This window comes from Melospiza melodia, chromosome 13 (genome assembly GCF_035770615.1).
Source record: "Melospiza melodia melodia isolate bMelMel2 chromosome 13, bMelMel2.pri, whole genome shotgun sequence".
NCBI classification, from domain to species: Eukaryota; Metazoa; Chordata; class Aves; order Passeriformes; family Passerellidae; genus Melospiza; species Melospiza melodia.
The window spans coordinates 16,526,884-16,548,264 of record NC_086206.1 but is presented as its reverse complement, the minus strand read 5'-3'; the positions used below and the strand labels follow the sequence as shown (position 1 = coordinate 16,548,264).

General features: G+C 54.3%; 2 protein-coding genes across 5 annotated transcripts in view; both read left to right on the top strand.

Annotated features, from left to right (window-relative positions):
- Positions 1-3,650, top strand: part of CNGB1 (cyclic nucleotide gated channel subunit beta 1) — a 29,423-nt gene extending 25,773 nt beyond the window's left edge. The window contains exon 34 of the mRNA XM_063168332.1: positions 1,061-3,650. Within this exon, the coding sequence (XP_063024402.1) occupies positions 1,061-1,273 (213 nt within the window). The 3' untranslated portion in view covers positions 1,274-3,650. The remainder of the gene's footprint in view (positions 1-1,060) is intronic.
- Positions 3,651-14,758: 11,108 nt separating this feature from the next.
- Positions 14,759-21,381, top strand: part of KIFC3 (kinesin family member C3) — a 15,837-nt gene continuing 9,214 nt past the window's right edge. The window contains exons 1-5 of one of the 4 annotated variants that reach the window (XM_063168044.1): positions 14,759-14,838; positions 15,667-15,781; positions 17,417-17,562; positions 18,687-18,816; positions 21,010-21,206. In XM_063168044.1, the coding sequence (XP_063024114.1) occupies positions 15,697-15,781; positions 17,417-17,562; positions 18,687-18,816; positions 21,010-21,206 (558 nt within the window). In that variant the 5' untranslated portion in view covers positions 14,759-14,838; positions 15,667-15,696. Of the gene's footprint in view, positions 14,839-15,335; positions 15,782-15,846; positions 16,170-17,416; positions 17,563-18,686; positions 18,817-21,009; positions 21,207-21,381 lie in introns of those variants that run through there. The other 3 variants (XM_063168047.1, XM_063168046.1, XM_063168045.1) reach the window with 3 other exon arrangements.

Below are 21,381 nucleotides of genomic sequence, written 5' to 3'. Positions count from 1 at the left end.
TCAGCATGGAGCCAGGCACACTTATCACATCTGGATGTGCACAGGGAGGGAGGGAGGAGCTGCCAGGGAGTGCAGTGACCTTGGGCCTGGGTAAACACCAGGCTGATGCCAAGCATAGCTGCATTTCTGCAGCCCTCCAGAGGCTTGAGAAGCCTCAAACCATGTGTTGTTTAACATTAATCCATAACCAGTTAAGAGCAGCAGTGAGCAGGGGCACTGAGGGCTCTGAATGAGGGAAAAGAAGCCCTGAAACAAGTGCTGAGGGGTGAATAAACTGGAACTGACCCCACTGGAGGGTGAGCAGGACCTGCCGAGCAGAGGACGCCCCTCTCCTTGGCACATCCCTGGGGCAGCCCACATCCCAAAGGAGGACAGGGCAGGCTGGGGCTGCTCCCTCACAGCAGCTCCAGTGCCAGGTTTGGCCAAGACCAGCCCTTCCAGAGGCTTCAGGAGCAAACCAGGAGTGTGACCGTGTTCACAGGGGTCCCAGGAATAGGGGAGAGATGAGGATCTGACTCCATGTTTCAGAAGGCTTGATTTATTATTTTATGATATATATTACATTAAAACTATACTAAAAGAATAAAAGAAAGGATTTCATTAGAAGGCTAGCCAAGAATAGAATAGGAAGGAATGATAACAAATGGCCAGCTCACTGTGATTGGCTATTAATTAGAAACAACCACATGAGACCAATCACAGATGCACCTGTTGCATTCCACAGCAGCAGATAACCATTGTTTACACTTCGTTCCTGAGGCCTCTCAGGGGAAAAAATCCTAAGGAAAGGATTTTCATAAAAGATGTCTGTGACACCAAGAGTTAGTGCAGAGGTGGGAGATCTCTGCTGTGCTCCTCTCTCTGTGCTTCTCAAGACATGCAGGATAGAATCCAGCAGCCCCTCTGGGGGCTGGCACCCCAGGATCTCAAGCTGGCACCCCAGTGCAGAGATGCTGTGCTGGAACCACAGAACTCTGCCCAGCTTTGCCATGTTAGGGGCAGTGGGCAAGGATCTGCTAAGGGGTTTTTTTTTGCCTCTTTTTTTGACTTTTCGTTGCAGGGTTCCAGTGTCAGCCCAACCCCACCGAAGTCACCGGTGCACCAGAGATCTCCTGTGGCATCCCGCAGAGCACAGACCCGCCTGGGAGGAGAAATATCCTCAGAATCTCCTGATCACTCAGTCACCATCCGTGTGATCTCCACAGCAAGAGAGGATGAGGAAATCCTTGCTGCTGAGATTTCAGAGAAAGATGAAAAGGAAGAAGAGCAATGAAAGAGCAGCAGGGCCCAGGGCAGGCGTAGGAGTCAGGCAAATGCCTGGGCCAGCAGATTCTTGTTGTTAATGATTTCCATGCAGTGGCTGTAGGTTTTGCTATGTGCTGTGGGTAGGATCTGCCTCTCTCTTCTGCCCAGACCCTCAATCACTGCTGATAAAACCCTCTGCCATTTGACCCAGAACCACGTAAGGTTTCTCCACTCTGCAGATCTATTGAGCACCTTTATGAATTCCCCACTAAATCTCAGGTCAGCCCTCTTGCTTTGTGGAAGGAGAGCTATGGAAAAATTGCTTTTTATGGCTCTGGATGGTTAATGAGTGTTCAGACAAAGCATGAAGAGTTATTCACCTCTGACAGCTGAGTCACCACTTGGCTAGAAACAACCCAGGGAAAAAAAACCACAACAAGGTTTCTCTGTTGGGCTCAAGGTTGACAGCAGCAGTGGGGAGTGATTCATCTGAAAAGGATGTGGGCTATGCTCACAGGCCAAGCTTGATTTGCTCACAGCCCAAGCTGTCATGAGAATGCCAAGCTCACCCTCGTGGTGCCAAGACCACCTTGGCTTTGCCATGGGAGGAATCCTTGCTGGGAAGGTGGTGGGCTCTCCGTGACTGGGGGCTCTTATGGGGAGATTTGATGAGCATCCTTCAAGGATGGAGAAGCACAGTCCTGGATGAGATAGATGTTCCTGGAGGTTTTGTTTCCAGCCTTGGGATTTTTCTGTGCTGCCACTGCTGGGAGGGATAAACAGAGAGCAGGAAGGGAGAACTGAGCTGGTTCCCAGCTGGGAGGGGAAAGAGAAGTGCAGTGAGTGCTCTCCTGTCCCAGACAGTGTTTCAGAGTCAGCTCTGAGCCTGCCATGTGCCAACAAGCATTCATGAGCATGCAGGGGCTCCCCTGCAATCCTTGCTGGACCTCAGTGCCATCCTGTTACAGGAGCCCCCTCCAGCCATGTCTCACAAGCTCTCAGAGGTCTAAAACACACCCAAGATAGCTCAGCTACCTTTGGAGGCATAAAAATGAGCAGGATGGCTTCCGCTGCAGTGTTGGAAACAAAAAGGTTTAATAAAATGCAAAATAACAAACAGAGAAAAACCAAGCCAGGTGCCGGAGGTTCTTGCTCCTGGTAAAACAGCTCACAAAAGCGATTGGTTTCTTTGTTCTCTTCTTTTTCTAGTCAATTGCCCAGACAGGACTTTTTGGCTCCTGTCCAATTAGCTATCCTTAAGTTTGAGGTGACGTCCCCCAGGTCTATGAGATGTCTTTTCACCTAATTGAAGACAGAAACTTCTGGGCTCCTTTCCTTTTTGAGGGGACGAAGGAGAGTTCTGTCACTCCATCAACAGGGGACACATTCCTGTAGCATCCCCATTTCCAGCAGGCAATTTCCAGCCCTTCAGCCCCCTCAGACTGGCTCCTGGCCACATTTGCCACAGAGAGAAGCCACTCTGGTGCTGCTCATCACCGAAATCGTGAAGCCACTGCCCCAGCTGTGCTGGAGGGGAAGGCAAACACCTGCTCAGCATCACCCAGCTGATGGCTCAAGGTGCCCCACCAGCTCCCTCCTCACCCTCCTCAAGCCAGCCCCCAGCAGAGTGAGCTGACAGGGCTGAGGAGCAGTGCAGGAGGCAGGGCTGGATGAGGTTTGCAGATCCTCCCCAAGTTTTGGCTGTCCATTCCCACAGACAGGAGCCGCTTTCCATCCTGTGCAGGAGCAGCTGGGGCAGGTTTGCTGCAGGGAGCAGCCCTGTCCCCGTGGCCAAGGCACTCCCAGGGGCTCAGCAGGTGCAGTGAGCAGAGCTGCAGGTTCCTCAGGTCTGGCTGTGACACAGGGAAGGGTGGCAGGGCTGCTGCCACCCCCTGGGTCATCCCTCTTCCCATCCAGGGCTGACCTTCACCTCCTCTGGGATCTCCTTTTGTTGCTTTTCCCCCCTCCTCTCTTGCAAAATGTACGGGTCTCTGTGGCAAAAAATAAAGCCAGAATAGGTGTCAGCCTTAGTTAATAATGCCTTGCTTTCTTTATAAACAAATTTAATGAGCTCCACTGTACTGTGGGGGGGTCTGAAGGATCACATTGCAGGGGAGAGCCTGCACTCACCCAAACCTCCCTGAAGATTTCTCATCCTCAGTCATTTGCCAGTGGTTTCCATTTGCCAGGCAGAAGATTTTGATGGGGAGTGAAAAGTTGCAGGATTTTTCCACTCTTTAAATATTTATGTAATCAAACCAGGAAACGTGCAAAAATCAAACTGGGGCTCTGATTTACTTCTATGATTTAATTTTCTTTAGAAAGAGCTTATAAATAAATAGTGGGCTGTAATTGCTCTCATAATTCACTGTGTCTACAATAAACACCATGTAGACTACCATTTATTTGGTGTGGATTTATTTCAACATTCCAGCTGTTATTTTGACTTCTTGCTCACTCATGCACTGACAGAGCCAGAAAATCCTCACATGCAGGTCAGATTTCCCAATAAATAATCGTTTCTCAATAAATAATTAAGAGGCTCAGAGCTCACATAATACTGGTAGTAGAATTGTAATTTGTCTTTAATCACCAACAGGAGGGGAAAAAAAGCTTTCTTAAATAGAAAAGATTGCTTGAAGATCTTAGTTTTTAAAAGGCAGCATGAGGTGGTGATGGATACACAACTGGTAATTCTGGAACCATGGGGAGATCTGAAATTATCCCTCTCTGTGATCTGTTTATGGCTTTAGTTCTTTGGAGAGATTATTCTCCAGGTAATAATTAAGGTCAAGGTAGGGCCAGACTTGCAGGCTGGGCTGGGAGTTGAGCTCAGGTCTGTTTGCTCTGCTCTGTTTGGAGATGAAGACAGAGACTTCAGTGCCTCTTGTTTGGGGGTTGCCATGGCTTGGATTTCTTCTGTTGAACTTTCAAATTCCACTCATTTTGCCAGTTTTTTCTGCATTTGCAATGGGCTTCCTTTGCAGTGGCTCCAATAAATACCTTGCAGAGGGCACCCATCACTCAGTGTTCCTTCCCCTGCCCTTGGAACATTCCTGATGGGTTTGGTAACACTCCATGTACCTTTGCTGCATTTCTTATTAGCTTTTGCTCATTCCTCTTGGTGTCCTCAAGCCTGGGGTCGATCAGATATGAGATCCTCTCTTCTGTTAATGCAGCACTTGGGGAATCTTGACAGGCAGCTGCTTATTGCCATAGAAACCAGGTTTTCTTGCTGTGATATTTTAGCTGTTGCAGCTTTTTAGTGAAATAAGTGGAGTAGAGAAGTGCTGGAGGAAGGAGCAGAGCTTGTCCTTGGAGCTGTGGGAATGTGGAATGTTTTGCCTCACTGTCACCAGTAACATCTTTTTATATACTGTTTATACTTTTATATTTGTAATTATTTTTTTTTTATACTGGGGGTGTATTCATATTCCTTGTGGCCTGTGTCTTTCAGAGAACTGACACTGATTCAGTGTTCTGTAGGAAGTTAGAGAAGACAAATGCCTCCCATTAGAGAAATCAGCTGACAGAAGGAATAGTGCAACCCACCACAGACATCTGGCAGTGGAGGAAGTTATTTTCCCCTGGACAGAAACAGGGCAGGTAGCTTCTCTGTATTTATAGCCAGAGAAATCTTTTAAAAAGATTAAGTGCAACTGCAGGTTAATCACTGATAAGGTTGCAACGAAAGTAAAAGCAAATAAGCAGGTTTGGGGATTAGACTCAGGTCCAGAAAGAAATTGCAGGATAAATGGAAAGCCCAGTTAAATGGTGTTTAATTAGGAAGCTAGGAATAAAATTAAGCACTTCAACCTTGAAACCTGCAGACCTTAGCCAGCAGGACACACTCCTGGTTTGGGAACAGTCTGTTACCTACTTTTTCTGTCTATATATATTTTGCCTTTGTGTAGCTCTGCTTTGAGTGACACTTGCATATAAATCTGTCTGAATCCCTTTTGCCTTCCCCTAAAATGGAGCTAATAAAGTCTGGTTTTCTCTGCTCTGAGCACACAGCTCCTTTTAAGTGCAGTCATGGTCCCACTGGAGTGAGCACCCGGAAAAAACACCAGAGCACCTTTGGAAAGGGGTTCACAACCAATGGATGCCCATGGCAGCTCCTGTTAGCAGCAGCTGAGGCTCAATGACCTTTCCCTTTCTCATTCTTTCTTCATTTACCTGTTCTGGTTTTGGGATGAAACTTGCCCACTTTGGTTCATGCCCTCGGGTGAATGTCCAAGGGGGATCTGCGCAGTATCAGGGTTTGATCACCTGAAGAATTGAAACCTAGAAACCTTTGTTCTTCCATGCAGTTTTCCCTGCTTTTACAAATTCCTTGATGCACGAGAAGAGCTGGAAGTGGAACAATTAAAGTCTCAAAACAGTTTTCTTGGATAAACTGGAAGAAATTTGAGAAGAAATGTAAACAGCTGGGGAAGTGAGATAAATGAGGTGGTGGGGATGCCAGGGAGCACCCCTGCAGCTCTGGGCTGTGACATCCTGGAGACAAACAGCATGGCCCAGATGGCTTCACAGGGTTTGCAGATGCTCATTTTGCAAACTGAGCTCAGCAGGACCATCCCTGCTCCCTCCCCAGCTTTATTTGCCAGAAATGATGGGCAGGGCTGGCTCTGCCCCCCGCGCTGGGATTGATTCTGGGACTGGGGGAGCATCCTGGAGCCCCCAGGGATGCTCTGGATGTGTCCCAGGTGAGCATCTCATGGATGGTCCGACCTTGCCCCGTGGTGAGCATCCCATGAGCTGCCCCTCGATGCCTCAGCAATGAGCAGAGGAATGAAGACAGCCAGAGCAGTCACTCATTGTGGATCAGAGGCTCTTTTGTGCTGCAGAAATGCCAAAATCACGTGCAAATCCCTCCGCTGCTGCCATGGTTACTGGCCACCGGCAGAGCCGCGGGCAGCGAGAGGGGCTGTGGCACTGACAGGGTTTCTGCTCCTCCCTTTATCGGGGAAACCCAATAAAACCTGCATTTTACCCCACAAAAGAGGGAACAAGGCACTGACAGGGCTTCTGCTCCTCCCTTTAGAGGGGAAATCCCATAAAAGCTGCATTCTGTCCCAAAAAGGAGGGGAGGTGGCATTGACAGGGCTTCTGCTCCTCCTTTTATATAGGAAATCCCATAAAAGCTGCATTCTGTCCCAAAAAGGAGGGGAGGTGGCATTGACAGGGCTTCTGCTCCTCCCTTTAGAGGGGAAATCCCATAAAAGCTGCATTCTGTCCCAAAAAGGAGGGGAGGTGGCATTGACAGGGCTTCTGCTCCTCCTTTCACAGGGGAAACCCAATAAAAGCTGCATTCTGACCCTAAAAGGAGGGAAGATGGCATTGACAGGGCTTCTGCTCCTCCTTTCACAGGGGAAACCCCATAAACCTGCATTTTGCCCCAGAAATGAGGGGAGGTGGCTGCAGGGAGCCCTCTCCACACCCGGCTTGGCGATGCTCAGAGCCTGCTGCCGATGGAGGCCCTGCCCTGCCGCTGGGCTTTACACTCTGGGATTTCTGAATTCCTCACTAACAGCCTGGGACATTACTAAAAAATTGAGGAATTGGTGCTGCGGCTTGGGTGGGCAGGGATCAGCTGTGCCCCATTTCCTGTTTTTCTGGCATTAGGAACAGCTTGACCTCTTGGCACCCTTGCTTTTTGCACTAATGCTCTTCTCATTAAAGGGCTTTCCTGAACACTAATTAGGGCGGTTTTCCTTTTGCAAATTAGCCTGATACGATCTGTGAGTCTTGGCAGACGCCCTCGGAGCAGGAACCCAGCGCTTTGCGTTTGATCGCTGTTTATTTTGCAAATCTCCCCAGTTTCAATGTTCTGAGCTGCCTTCTAGAAAGTGCTGGCAGGTGGAGATTAATGGGAGGGAAATGGGGCTCTCCAGCTGGCCTGCCTTGAGAAACAGGAGATTTTTTGGTGCTACAGGGGCCTTCCAGCTGCTGTGGGTTAATGGGGTGCTGTGGGCACACAGAACTTCCTTCCCATCCCATCTTGGCATCCTTGTGCAACGGAGGAGGAGGGCTGCAAGGAGAGGCATTGCCTGAACCAACCTCTTAACAGGCAACAGGAAAAAGAAAATCAAATTCACACATTGATTTTTCTGCAGTTAAAGCACTTCTTGCGACCTCAGGAAACGCTCAGACCCCAAAGCAGCCCCAAAACCATCTAAAGCTGGATGTCTGCGGGCAGAGGGGAGCCCACCTGTCTGACACGGCCCCCAGACTGTGGTGTCAGCAGTTTGCTGGGACCAATGGAGCTCGGGAGGGGATGGGCTTCAATCAGCTCTCATTTTCCTAATGCACGGGCAGATGGGAGCAGAGGGCACAGAGCTCTCCCTGTCCCTGGCCACGGATGGGACAGAGCCACGGGAGATGGGCTGAGAAATTCAGTGGGGAGGGCAAGGCTGGGTGCAGAACCATCCTCGGCCTCGGCTTGCTGGGGAGGCTGGAGCATCCCTGGGAGTGCCACCACCCTGTGTGACCAGCACTGGGACCCTCCTGGCACCATTAGGGACCATCTCACCACAGCGTTCACTGGTCCATAATCAGGGAGGAACTGCAGAGGGGCTCACTCAGGGACCCCTGGGGCTGGCACAGAGTCAGCAAAGCCCCTGATGAAAAGACAACGATTTTCCAGTGCTGGTGTGGCCGCCCTGTGGCGCCGGGTGGGGACAGCGCAGGGAAGGATCCCACCCCAGGCAGCATCAGCCAGCCCAGCTCGCTCCTGGTGCTGAGAGGGGCTTCCCACTGACCATACCTGAGCTCAGCGCCCTTCCCAGGCTGTGCTGGGCCATGCACACCCTGTGGGTGCTGGCAGGGCTGTCAGTGCAGGGCTGGAGCAGCAGGAGGAGCAGGATGCAGGCTGTGGAGAGCATCCCTGCCCACGGCGAGGAGCGTGAGCGCTGCAGACCCAGGGGCACCATAAGGACACTCACCTGTGCAGGAGGATGCTTCCAGAAAAGGTGCCCAGCACCAGGGCTGGCCTGGATGGCTCCACAGGTGAGAGCAGTGGTGGGGCTGGGGGCAAGCAGGGCATTGTCTGTGTCAGAATCAAAGCTGGGGATGAAAACCAGCTCAATGCCTTTGGGTTGGAGTTGTTCTCATTGGATGTTTGCACACTGGCTCGGTGTTTGTTTTGCTGTTGCTCCCTGGGGGGTTAATTCAGCTGCACATTTTGTCTGGTGGGCTAAAGGTGAAGATAAGTGAATAGAGAAGGCTGAGCCTCAGAGCGCCCTGGTCCCACCTCAGCTGGGACACTGAGTGCCCTGGCCATGCCGTGCTCCCGCCTTGTGTTCCATATCCTTCTCCATCTCACCCTCATTGTTTCACCTGATGCCTCTCTTGGATCCACAAGCAGAAGTGGGAGCCCAGGCAGGTTCCCCTGGAGTTCCCAGCAGGCTGGCAGCTATTCCACCTCAGCCTGCACAAACCCTGCCAGCTTTTCCCTAACGTCTCCTTGCTTTTCCAGTTGGGAGGGATTGCTGAAGGGATCCCCTGGCAGAGAGACCCTGGTTCACCCTTCACATCCCGTTCACCTCTGAGGCACATGCATGAAAATCTGGCTGTGGGTCTGCTCCTCTCCATGAGGAGGAAATTAAATCAGCTCAGGCAGCAGAGTGAAGCGTGTGGCTCTTTAATATTCATTGGGCGTAGATGTAAAACTTTTCTGTTCTAAAATAGCCTTGCACAGCACTGTGCAGCTCCCTCTTCCCTCAACCACAGCAGGAGGCTGGAATTCAGTGTTTCCTTTGCTTGTCTTCCCCCAGTTTCCCCTGGCCCAGCCAGGAAGCAGAAGACCCTTGCTGGGTGTAAAGCCTGCTTTGAGGACAGATCCCAGCACTGTGGGTGCAGTTTGTAATTCCACAGTCTGCTGGGAAAGAATCTTTGAAGCACCAACACAGGAACAAGAAATTTTGCCTTTGTTTTGTAACAGGATGAGTGGCTGTGGTAGTTATGCATCTATTTTTGTGTTAACAAGAAAACATAGTTTTTCCTGTAAAAATTTGGCAGGTAGGTTCATGGATCTCTTTGGTGACTCACTCTTAACTGAGTGCAGTTTTCTTCACCATCTCAATTGCACCTTAGAATTAAAAAAAAAAAAAATCTGGTCCCAGTTAGGTCCATAATAATTAAATTACCATGGAATATCCTACAGTAAGTTAAACTGGAAAGACCTCAGCCTTTTTCCTGGGTGAGTGGGAAGCTGTGATAGCTTGGGGTGGGCTGGAATGCTGCAGCTCAGTGTAGATAAAAGCGGGGAAGAGATCACCCAGCAGTGAGAGGAGGCAGTGGGAGCATTCCCCTGGAAATGGGGACTGGATGGAAATGGATTCAGTGCAGTACAGCAGACCCCTGGGCAGGGCAGGGCCCGGGCTGCGGTGCAGGATCTCTGCTGGTGTCCCACTGCTGCCATGGGACGGTGGATAGTGGATATCCATCACCCCCAGCGGGTGTGGGTGACCCAGGGAGGATCCTGCTTCCATCCCCTGGTGCCAGAGCTGCAGAGCAGGGTCAGTCCAGCATCCCAGGGCACAGCCCCGCGCCCTGCTGAGCATCCCTGGGCACACGCAGGTGACACGGAGGGGCAGCGTGCCGGGATGGGCTCTCAGTGGGATACTGGATATCGAGCAGGCAAAGCCGGTTAGCAGCAGAGCTGTTTCATTCCGCCGTGAATATCCCCCCTCGTTTGCATATCCGTCCCTTTGTTGGGCGCAGCTCTGGCGACGCAGCCGGGATGCAGCTGAGCCCGCCGCTCATCGCGGTATTCTCCTTTGCATGGCTGCATTTGCTTTATGGCCACGGGGATATTTCCCTATTCCCTGCAGAGGCCCTCAGTGATTTACCTCTGCCTTAATCAGCGGGATGTTATTAGTGAGCCCTGCATTCCTCCAGCCCCTGCCCCAGCGTAGCACAGCCATTTACCACAGCCCCAAAACTCTGTTCCCTAAATTATTCAGAATTACTGTGTTTGCTTCGTTCCTTCTCCAAAGACAAGCACTCTTTGGAGGGCACTAAAAATAAATGGCTTTGCTGAGAACTGAATCTATTTCTTAAAGAGATGGCTCCCCTCCTTTCTGGCTGTGCAGAGGGAAGCCTGCCTTTACACACCTTGTCACCAGTGTCACCCAGCCAGGAGAACAGGCTCAGTGTCACTGTGGGGGCTTGGCTTCACGGAGAAAATGAGCACCAGAAGAAGTAAAATTCTTAAAAGGTTCCAATTGGCCACCTGCAGCTTCTGTCTTCAGACATTTCTTTAGTTAGAAAGAATTGCAGAAAGCACCCAAAGTCCCGAATGAGGGTCCCAAGGATGCCCTGTAAGCACTGTCTGGGGGATACTGGGGGGCTCCTTCCAGACCAGGAGGACCAAGATCTCCTCCTGGCTTTCAGCTGTCTTCTGCAACCAGAATTTTTATTTTCTGGTTAAAATAACCTGGATGTAATTCACTTGTTGTCAAGCTGTCCCCTCTCTGGGTCTGCTCCAGCCAGCAGGGGCATCCCCCAGCCAGCAGAGAGGGTTTAGCCTCAGCAAGGACACCTCGTGCTTATTCTTAGCCTTGTTTCTAAGAAGTGCTTTATAAGCAGGAGCCTGTGTTGATTAATGCCATGAAACATTAATGACTTAGGAGGTGAGCTGCAGTCCTCCCACAGAGCAGCTCCCAAATCCAGCAGCCAGAGAGGCACAGGATGGGCCCAGCACTGTTCTGCTTGGGTAAGGCACAGGCATTAAAGCCAAACCCAAGCTGTTCCTGAAGCCAGCTGAAAAATATGACAAAGATAAAAGGTAGGTGAAAGGGAGAAGGAGGCTGAGGTTTGGTTAGATGGTGTGCACTGAAGTCCGAGATAAGAAATTTGGAAGGGTGGAAGAGTCACCCTCCCAAAGGCTGCCACATCCCACCTGGCACTGCCCTGGCTGCCAGCACAGCAGAGGCTTTGTCTGCCTGAATGCAGCAGGTTGAAAAAGGTGTTGCTTTTGCCATTTGCTTGTTGCAGAGGAGATTTGCACGGGGGACAGGGGCAGAGCTGAGCCAGGCATGCAGCACTCCCAGCTGGAACAGCCAGATCCTCGGCTGTGCACCGGCCATGGGCTGCCCTGGGCTGCCCAAAGCCAGCCCAGCTGGCTCGAGGGGCTTGGCCACGGTGCTGAGCTGCAGAGACACCACCAGCAGCCGAGGCAGCATCCCAGAGTGCTGGATTTTGGCGGCGATCCTTGGAACACCCCTGCCCAGCTCCTGCTCTCCACCCAGTTCCACGCAACCCTATCGCAAGGATCAGAGCCTCAGGGGTGAATTAATGCAACTAGGGAGCTTTAAAATGAGTATTAAATTTCTCAGGAGCATGCTAAGACTTAATTAAAACTCCTGTCATTGTGTGAAATGGCAATGTAGGAATGTAGGAATGTAGGAACGCAGGGGGCTCGTTCCTGCTTTGCAAAGCATTTCATGTCGGCTTGGCAAAGCTGAGAAATCCCCTCACCTCCTCGAGGAGGAGCAAAATTAGAATAATGAGCTGGTTTATAATTAATTGTGCTCTGGGGACACGTTCTCACGCTGTCTGATGCTTCTGCTGGGAATTTTTTACAGGCAGCATCCCAACAGACAATAGGTTTCAGGTATCAGGTGTGCTCCCGCCTGCATTCCTAGACCAGGTTATCAGGTTGCTCCAAGGGAGAGTAGGAGGAGTTCCATTTTTTTTCTGGCATTCGGGGGGATTTTTTTAGCTGTCTTACAGATGTAGGTTAAATATTTGCTCAGGGCAGAACAAACACCCAATACAAAGGGCCCCACTCGGTGATGTGTTTCGATCGCTGGAGCTTCCCTCCGTGCAAGTAAAAGGCAAATTAACCTGCCTGGCTTCACCACGCCACGGCAGCGATGCTTCTCAGCTACAGGGGGCTAAAAGCAGAGCTAAACCCGAGCCAAGCTCACTGTCCCCGGGCAGGGCGGTGCTGTCCATGCAGGGCAGATGTTTTAGCCCTGCTGGTCACGGATGTTTCAGCCCCGATGGTCACGGATGTTTCAGCCCTGCTGGTCACGGATGTTTCAGCCCTCCCTTTACCTGCTGGCTGCTGGCAGGAGGTGCTGCTGTTGGCCAGCCCCGCTCCTCGGTGCCGTTCTGTGCTGCCTGCAAAGCGGCATTTCTAAAAATACCTCCGGCGAGGCGATGTCGTCAGCCGGTGCTCGCTCAGGTCACGGAGACGTGACAGCCAAGGGAAGGAGGATGGGAGAGCATCGCTGGGGACCAGGCCGAGCTCATCCCAGCCAGCGTGGGTGAACCCCTGCAGATAGAGGGGCACGAGCAGGGTACCTGCTGCCCGCAGCCCCCCAGAATGTCCAGCAGACAGTGAGCATCCCCTGGGATCCACAGGGCTGCCTTGAGACAAACGGGGCAGAAAAAGGGAGCTGGTGCCTGGCCAGAGTGTGCAGGCAGAGTGTCCCCACTGCTGGATGCCTGGAGAGGCTGAACCTGGTGTGCTGGGCCTGCCACACTGTCCTTGCCAAAAGCAGCCCAGCAGCTGGGAGGGGTGGGTTTTGTAGAGCTCACAGGTGACTGTTTGAATAGGGCTCTTGGCACAGAACCCTTCCTGCAGCTCAGCTTTTGCTCCATGCTTATTCATTGAGTTATTCTTCTAAGCTGGGGAATTCATGCATGTGCCTGCTTAATGTAGACTTACTTGATGTAATTGATACAACTTATGTGCTTTGCATAATTGCAATACCATTAAAAAACCTGAAGCATTCAAAAGCCAGGAAATTACTTCCCAGTTAAAGTAAATTACATAAACATTTATTTTACTCTTTACAGCTCATAAATGAAGTCAGCCATGATATGGCTTTACAGTTGCTATCGGAAAGGGGAAAGTAACTTTCTGTGTGTCAATATTATCCCCAACCAGCCTCAGGAGCTGCACAGATAATGGGGCACTCATGCAAATCACTGCTTAGGGCCTCTGTGGGTAAATGTATGTAGATATGGCTGTGTGTCTATAGGCACACACACCTCTATCCATCCATGCCAGGATCCATGCTGGGAACGCCAATAAACCTCTGATGAAGGGGGGGAGGCTGGGAGGTTTTCACTGGCTGCAGGGGAATGGCAAATGCAGCGCAGAGCTGGAGGCAGCTGCCAGGCCAGGATGGCATTGGCTCTCAGGGGTGAGTTTCTGTGCCAGGGCCACGGGGACACCGAGGTGACCCTTCACAGCCCCTCTCTCTGGGGTGAGTGCCCAGAGCAGCCTGTCCCCCCCACAGCAGTGGCTCCCTGTCACCCTCACTCACCACGTGGCTGGCTGGTGACAGGGAGTGGAGCTGTGTCTCCTGGGGGATCTCTGAGGATGTCCAAGAGGGACAGGCCAGGATGAAAGGACAAGGCTGAATCCTGCTCTACACCAGTGGCTCTCTATCACCCCCCCATCATGTGGCTGGCTGGTGACAGGGAGTGGAGCTGTGTCTCTGGGGGATCTCTGAGGATGTCCAAGAGCGACAGGCCAGGATGAAAGGACAAGGTTAAATCCTGCTCCAAGCCTGGCCAGGAGTGAGCAAAAGGCTGGGACTGAGTGTGGGGAGATCAGAGGTGGAGAACACGTGGTCTGAGGGGAGCACAGCACAGGGCCGGCATCAAACCCTCCTTTCCCAAGGGACAGCACTCCTACATCCCCAAACCACGTGGGACACAGCTCAGGCTGCCATCAGGTGTGCAGATGTGAGCCATGGGCACGGGGCACTCATGCCTCCACCAAGGATGCCAAGTTCAGCTCTGGTATGGGGAATATCCAGTACTGCCAGTTCATCACCCTCAACGAGTCATGAGTGACTCGTGTCACCCAAACCAGCCATTACTGCGAGGGCTGCGTGTGCAATACAGGGAGGCAGATACAAATCACACCCTAAAAATGCATATATATTGTATTTAAAGCAGGATTTTCTGTTGCCTTTCCAACACCCAGGCTTTTGTAGAGGTCTTGGCACACGAGGCTGTTTTCTCCGTGCCTTTGGGTTAGAAAAGGGCTGTTTTTCATGTGATATCTGTGTCCCTGGGCCTGATGAGCCTGGGGTGCCAGCCGCCAGCAGAGTGTGAGGAGGGCACAGTTTGGGCAGGCAGGTCCTTGGTGTGTAGGGCATCAGCACCACTGTCCCCACAGTCCCCCAGGGTCCCCGTGATGAGTGATGCCAGGAGGGGTACACAGGAGGGATGCAGGTACACTGGGACTCCCTGGAGAGCACCGGGCTCGGGGTGGGAATGGCAGAGACACACGGGGAGCACCCGGGACACACCGGGAGCACCCGGGACACACCGGGAGCCCCAGCGCCATAGCCAGGGAGGGTCAGGGCGGCACGGCGGGGGCGGCCCGCCCTGGGAGGGGTTGCGGGGCCGCAGCAGGAGCCCAGCGCAGCCGGGCCGCGCTCCCGGGGCCGGTGCGGGAACGGCAGCCCCGCCCCCGCCGCCCGTCGGGGTTTCGCGCGTTTCCGCGGTAACGGGTGCGGGGCGGAGCTCGGCGCTTCCGTTACCGAAGTGCCCGGGAAGGCGGGGACGGGCCGGGGCCGTGCCGGGTGCTCTGCTGCTGTCACCGCCGCCCCGTGCCCGGTGAGTGGCCCCGCGGGGCGGCACCGGCACCGCCGGCACCGGGGAGCCGGGCTGGACCGGGCAGCACCGGGGCTCCCTTTGTCTGCGGGCTGGGAGCGCTGGCACGGAGCGCGGCTCCCGTTAACCCACGGCGGGCGGCGCCACCGGCACCGGCACCGGGGCTGCGCCTCCTGCACCGGGACCGGCACCGGGGCTGCGCCACCGGCACCGGGACCGGCACCGGGGCTGCGCCACCGGCACCGGGACCGGGGCTGCGCGGAGCGGGGCTGCGCCTCCGGCTCCGGCACCGGCACCGGGACCGCCCCGCTGCGGCTCCCCCCGCCCGGAGCCGCCGGTCGGGAGAACAAGGGAGCCCTCGGTGGGCTGGGCGGCTCCGCGCGCTGTTCCCCGCCGGAGCGGCCCCGGTGAGGAGCGGCGAGAGCGGGGCGGAGCGGGCGGTGCCGGGGGAGCGGGGCGGGCGGTGCCGTGCGGGGCATTGTGCGCGCCGAGATGCGCTGGGTGCGGTGCCGCCCGGCTGCGGGGCTGCCCGCGGTCCCGGAGTTCCCAACTCCCTGAAGTCAGCCCCAGCCCGGGGTTAGGAGGGGCCCGGAGAGGCTTCAGGAATGAGTAAATTAATTACAGACACCGTTTATGTCACATCCGCTGGGAGCACGGAGGGAGCCCGGGGCTGTCGCCTTTTCGGGAGCAAAAAGCGGGATTGATGCAACTTCCTGCGGGTTTCGGGAGTCGGAGCCGCTGTTACCGCCGTGTTTTGCTCCAGAACGTCCCGCTGGGATTTACAGCTGGACGCAGAGCGGCTGAGATGTCCGTCCTTGCGCTTCTCCGCAGAGGTGCTGCCGTGCCCGGGACCCCCGTGCCATGATCACATCCCGCTCCGCCTGGCACCTGGGATCCGGGCCCAACGCCGGAGCCGCCTGGAACACCAAGGACCTTGCCCCGGACGGTGAGTACGGCACGGTGGCTTGTCCCTTGTCCTTGCCCCGTGGGGCTCAGCCTCCTGCACTCACGCCCTGCTCGCTGGGGAAGGAGAGGCTGGGAACAGGCCAGCCCGCATTTTTCACATTTCTTTCCGGATGAAGGTCAAGATTTGAGAAACGGGGACTCAGAAGCAGGCACAAAGCTCTGGGCAGCCTGCTGGTGAGAAGGGAGGGCTGCCTCCATCTCGCTCCTGGCCCTTCTGAGCGGGAATTGTATGGAAAAAGGTTAAAATTTAACATGTAAGATAGAAAACAGAGTGATCTGCATGGCAGGGTGAATGCAGGCCCTTTGCTCTTCCCAGCCTCGGCTCCTTGGAAGGCTCCTTGTCCCCCCCTGGTGCATGGACCCCATGGGTGAGTTTAGTCGGAGTTTTGCTCTGTGGAGGCTGAGCTGCTTTGCAGGCAGGCGGGCAGCTGCCTGCCCCAACCTGCAGCTGCCTGCTGGGAAACAGCCCTTCCCTTCCCTTCCCACCTCCCTCCCCGATGGTGCTGAATGGGATTGGCAAAGGGGGAGGCTGAACCCCCCCGTTTGAGCTTCTTTTGCTCTTGGCTTCAGCATTTGCCTTCATCCCTCTGTGCTGGCAGACACTTCTCTGGGCACAGCTTCTGCTCTGGCACTAAGGCCAGTCCAGCCAAATGCTGGTTGGCACCAAAGCCTCCAAAACCAGGGTTTTCAGCTCTTTCTCTGCCCAACGGCTGCTGCTGCCCGTGCCAGGATGGGGAAATCACCTCCTGTTATCCAGCACTTTGGAAACGCTCAATTTTCATGGCGTGTGCAAAGTGTTATGGATAATTAGAGGCTGGGAAGAAGTCCAGACTGGTGGACTAACTTCATAAGGGCACATCTCCCTCTGGACATTGGTTCCACCTTTGGCCCAGCTTCCTCTGTGTGGTTTTAGGGAGAAAAGGCTGCATTATTGCGGTTTGATTTGTGAGCAATTGATTTTTCCCCTGCCAGCTGGAGAAGAGATTTGGCCACCTGCAATGGTGGCAGCACTTGTGGCAGACAGGTGACGGGACACAGGGTCCCCGAGCAGTGGGATTTAGCCCTTGCCAGCTGCTTTTCCTGTAGCAGAGGAGGACACAGCCATGGGAGAAGGCTCCTTGAGTTGCTGTTCCCTTCTGTGTGGCTCAGCAGGACAGGGAAGTGCTGCCCTGGCTGCTTTCGGGTCTGGCTGCCTGACAAATGAAGGAAATATTTTGGGGCAGTGGAGGGAGGGTCCGTCTGTCTGGTTTGGGTGATGCAAGCTGGCTTTGGCAGCTTTGCCAAGATAGGATCGTAGGAAGTGGAGCAGCTTGGCCAGGGGTAGAGCTGGGATATCCCTGGTGGGGGCACAGACCTGGTCACGCCGAGGCCAGACGGAAGCTACGCCCTGAGTTCTCATTACTAGTCATTGGCAACCAGTCTCCGCCCCCCGGAGGGCTAATTTTTCTAATTAACATAATTAACATTTTTAATACAAGTCATGCGCTGTCTCTGCCACGCCGGTGTGGTGGCGGCAGCAGGGAGGAGGAGGAGGAGGAGGGGGGTTTGCTGAGCTGGCCGAAGGCTGTGTCTGTGCTCCCAGGTGGATCCAGTGATGCTCTTTGCTCCATCCCAGGCCGTGGGCAGGACGGGCTCGGCGCTGGGGGCGGAGCAGGAGCCGCTCCCCGGGCTCCTCTGCTGCCGGCACTGCTGCACCAGAAAATCCTCAGCGTGAGCTGGCCGGACTCTGCCAACCCCCGTGGGCTCTGCCGGGCGCTGCAGGTGAGGAACGCTCAGCCAGCCATGGCATGTATGGGGAGGGAGATTGAGGGTGATGGGGAGGATGCCCTGCACCCATCCAGGTGGGAGCCAACTGGTTCTTCCATCTCTCATCACAACCAGGTTGTGTCTGGAGCCCAGCAGTGTGTGCCAGAACTGCTGCCTGGGTGGGGAGGGAAAAGCATCTCTGGGGAGTGAAAAGGCATCAATGGGGAGCAGTGTTCATAACAGAATAGCATTTCTGGGTCACTTACAGGTCATGCTGGCAGGAGAGCTCAGGGCAGAGGTGTGATAAGGAGATGCAGTGCCGTGAGGTGGTGCTTGCCAGTGGGATGGAGGAGAAGGAGGTGGCAGGGTGCCACGGCCAGGGACAGTGTCGGGACACCGCGTACTGGTGTAGCTGCCATGAGTTCGTTCCAGGCTCCAGGCAAATCATTCAAAATCCCCTTCTTTGAAAAGAAGGAAAACACCTCCTTATCACTCACCAGCCTCTATGAATTCCCTTTGGCAAAACCCCTCTGGAGCCGCAGATGCAGAGGCACCGCAGACACGCGGCTTCTCCAGGAGGATGCTGATGCCTCCTTCCAAATCACTCCCAAATTACTGGCATGTACTGAGTGTCTGCCCCTCTGCTGGAGTGAGGTTTCCCCAGCATCACTGGCCTGTGGGTGATGCCACAGGCTCTGAGATCAGATTTGAGAAAGAAAAGGCATTATTGAGCAGGGTGAGCCTGGCTGATAATCCCCTTTCATAGCAGCCTTATGAAAGCTCCTTTCAGATTTCTTCTGATTTTTTTGGACCTCCATCCCCCAGGGCATGAGCCATGCCTCCAATTCAGAGTCTCTTTCTTTTGAAGGCCATAGGGAGAAAAATGGCTCAGCTGTGTGGCCAAGCTGAGCCAGATTTTTTTATGTGGAGAATTAAAACCTGATAAGTTCATTGTGGCATCTTCCCAACACAGAACTCCCTTGGAGGGAGGCTTTCCCCAAGCTCTGCTGTTGTGAGTTCTGCACTTCCTGCCCTGCTCGCTCCTCCTGGCCAGCCCTGGGACGTGCCAGCTGCTGGCACCGTGTCCAGCCCGGTGTGGGCTGTCACTGTCCCAGCTCCCTGCCCTGTTTGTGCCACAGGCCCTGCGGGACACGACGTGCAGGCGGCGGGAGGAGCCGCGGCACCGGGGCACGGAGGAGGAGCCGCCCGCAGCCCCCCGTGAGCCAGCGGCCGTGCAGGCAGCCCCCACCATGAACGTGGAGAAAACAGGTGAGAAAACATGAACCTGGACAAAACAGAGAGCAGGGGTGCACTGCTGGGTGCTCAGGACCTGGAGGGATGGGATGGGATGGGATGGGATGGGATGGGATGAGGGCTTGGTATCTGCCCGTGGGTATCGAGGAAACCTCTCCTCTGTTGGGTTGCATGTAGATGTGTGGCTGAGCTCACTGTGGGAACAGGGCTCAGGAGAAACCCAACACCAGCCAGCTGCTGGCTGCTGACAGGGACCGATGAATTATTGAGCTGGATGAACAGAGCAGGTGAGCTCTGATGAACCTGCTGCTGTTTCCTCCTTCTTAAGGAAAATGTAACGCGTGTGGAAACGCTTGCAGCGTGCGTGGCTGTGCCAGGATGGGGAAATCCCAAAGTCCCAGAGTTTCCTGTCTTTTTTGGTCAGGATTGAATTGTGAGAGCTTGCCAGGGCACATCTTGGGAGCTGCTCCTGGTCTGGTCCCCAGCTGCATCCCAGAGCAGCTCCTGAGGTGGGGTAGGGGCTGGGAAGGGGCAGGGATGCAGGAGAAAGGGGGTCAGGGTCTGATTGGCAGTGGTCACAGGGCAGAGCTGAGGAACAGGTGTTTATCCAAGTGGCTTTCTGAATTTTGCAAATTTCTGCATTTTGGAAAGCAGGAGGGTCACTGTGCTCCCTGCCTGCCGCACTCAGACCACGCATGGCCACCAGCACATCTGCCCAGGGGAAGATGTAACACAGAGCTGGCCAGCATCTCCTCTCCCATGGATGCTGCCACAGGATGAAGGTGCTGGAGTGTGGAGGAAGGCATGATCTGAGGGGGATTTTCCTGCCTGGCAGTTTGATTTGCAGCTGAGTGTTGCAGCTCTCAACCTGGCTCTGCCTTGGGTCTGAGCCCAGGATTAGTGTGAATGATGTGTGCAGACATGCGGTGTGTCCACAGGAGCCTGGTGCTTCCTGGAATTTTGTCTTACCCCTGCACACTCCCCAGGGGATGAAAGCTGGCGTTCCTGACAACTTTGGAGATTTTGGGGTGGGATTTTTGGTTGTTGTTTGGGTTTTTGTGTGTTGATTTTAAAGAGAAGATCACGGTCCTCTGCCTGAGCTGGGCTGAGCTTTCAGCATGGAAAGAAAGAAAAGCCAGCACCTGACAGTGCTGTTTTGGAGTATCCAAGCCATGGCAGGAGGACAAAACCTGTTGATCACTTCTGCAACCACTGCTGGATAAGCCCCATGGCGTGCAGTGAGCAGCAGAGTTGTGGTTTGGTCCCAGCATTTCATCTTTTTGCAGGTTACGCTGCCTCCCTAACTCCATTTAGGGGTAGAAAATCTGACTCACGGACAAAAAAGTCTCTTTTTGCATTCAGGACGTTTCCCAAGAAGCAGGCAGCATCTTCCCACAGGCAGCGCAGGGATTCCCAGCAGCAGCTCCTGCCTGTGAAACCTCAGGTTTCTGAAATCCACAGCAGGCAGGGAAGGGCGCCGGGCAGCCGGGATCCTGTCCGTCCGTCCTGCCGCCTCATCCCACACTGGGGATGAGTCACGCCAGCTCATTGCTTCTTGGGAACTACCAGGTCATTTGGTAGGCTCTGATGTACGGCCAGGTTGGCTTCTGTCAGCACTGGTGGCTCTATTAACATGCAGAAAGCGATGTTTAAAATAATGCTAGGAAGGTTAGAAAGCCAAACGCACAAGGATTAGGCAATATGGCCATTGAGGGTACCTGTATAATTTAAATTTTGCTTCCATTATGTTTGTGTGCAGTGACGCAGACGTTAATGACATGATCACACACTGCTTTTCCACGGGCACCTGCTCATTCAGAAGAAAGGGTGCCGGGGTGAATCAGCGTCCTGCTGAGGGCGGTTGTTATCTGAGCGAGGAGCAGCGCTGCAGTGTGTGATGGGGCTGGGTCACGGTGCACTGCTGGGGGCGGCTGCTCTGTGCTGTGCCCTGGGATGCTCTGCTGGCACCTGCAGATCCCTCTGGCTCCCACCCAGCTGGAGCCCACTGTCAGCCAGGCCTGCTCTGGTGAGCACCTTGGCACTCAGGATGCGCCTCTGACACATCACTGCGCTCTCTGGGACCTGTGCAGGCCCAGTTTCCTGCGTTCCCATCTGCGGCTCAGCCCCTGGGGACTCCTCATGGCTGCCATTCTGCTCCCCAGCCAGGTGGCTGTGCCCTGACCAGCTCCGTCTTTGCTCACGCTGCAGGAGGGAGGCTCTGTGGTGGGAAACGTGCCAGCCTGGCCACGGCCCGGCCCTTCCCCGTGATCCAGGAGGTGATGGCCTCCATGGCACATCTGCAGAAGGAGAAGCTGAGGCTGCAGGAGGAGCTGCTGGAGCTGCAGGAGAAGCTCGCTGCCCAGGAGAACAATGAACTTTCCCTCTCTCTCCAGCTGCAAGGCCAGGTATGGAGGGGACAGGGTGACACAAAGGGGTCCATCAGGATCTTCTGTCTCAGGCTGTGGCTTGGCTGGAGCTCTGTGGCAGTTGGTGGTGGCTGCACTTGGAAGGAGTGCAGGATCTCCATCATTGAGCATCTTCTTCACTGGGTGCTCCTGAGCACCGGCTCTGGCTGTGCCT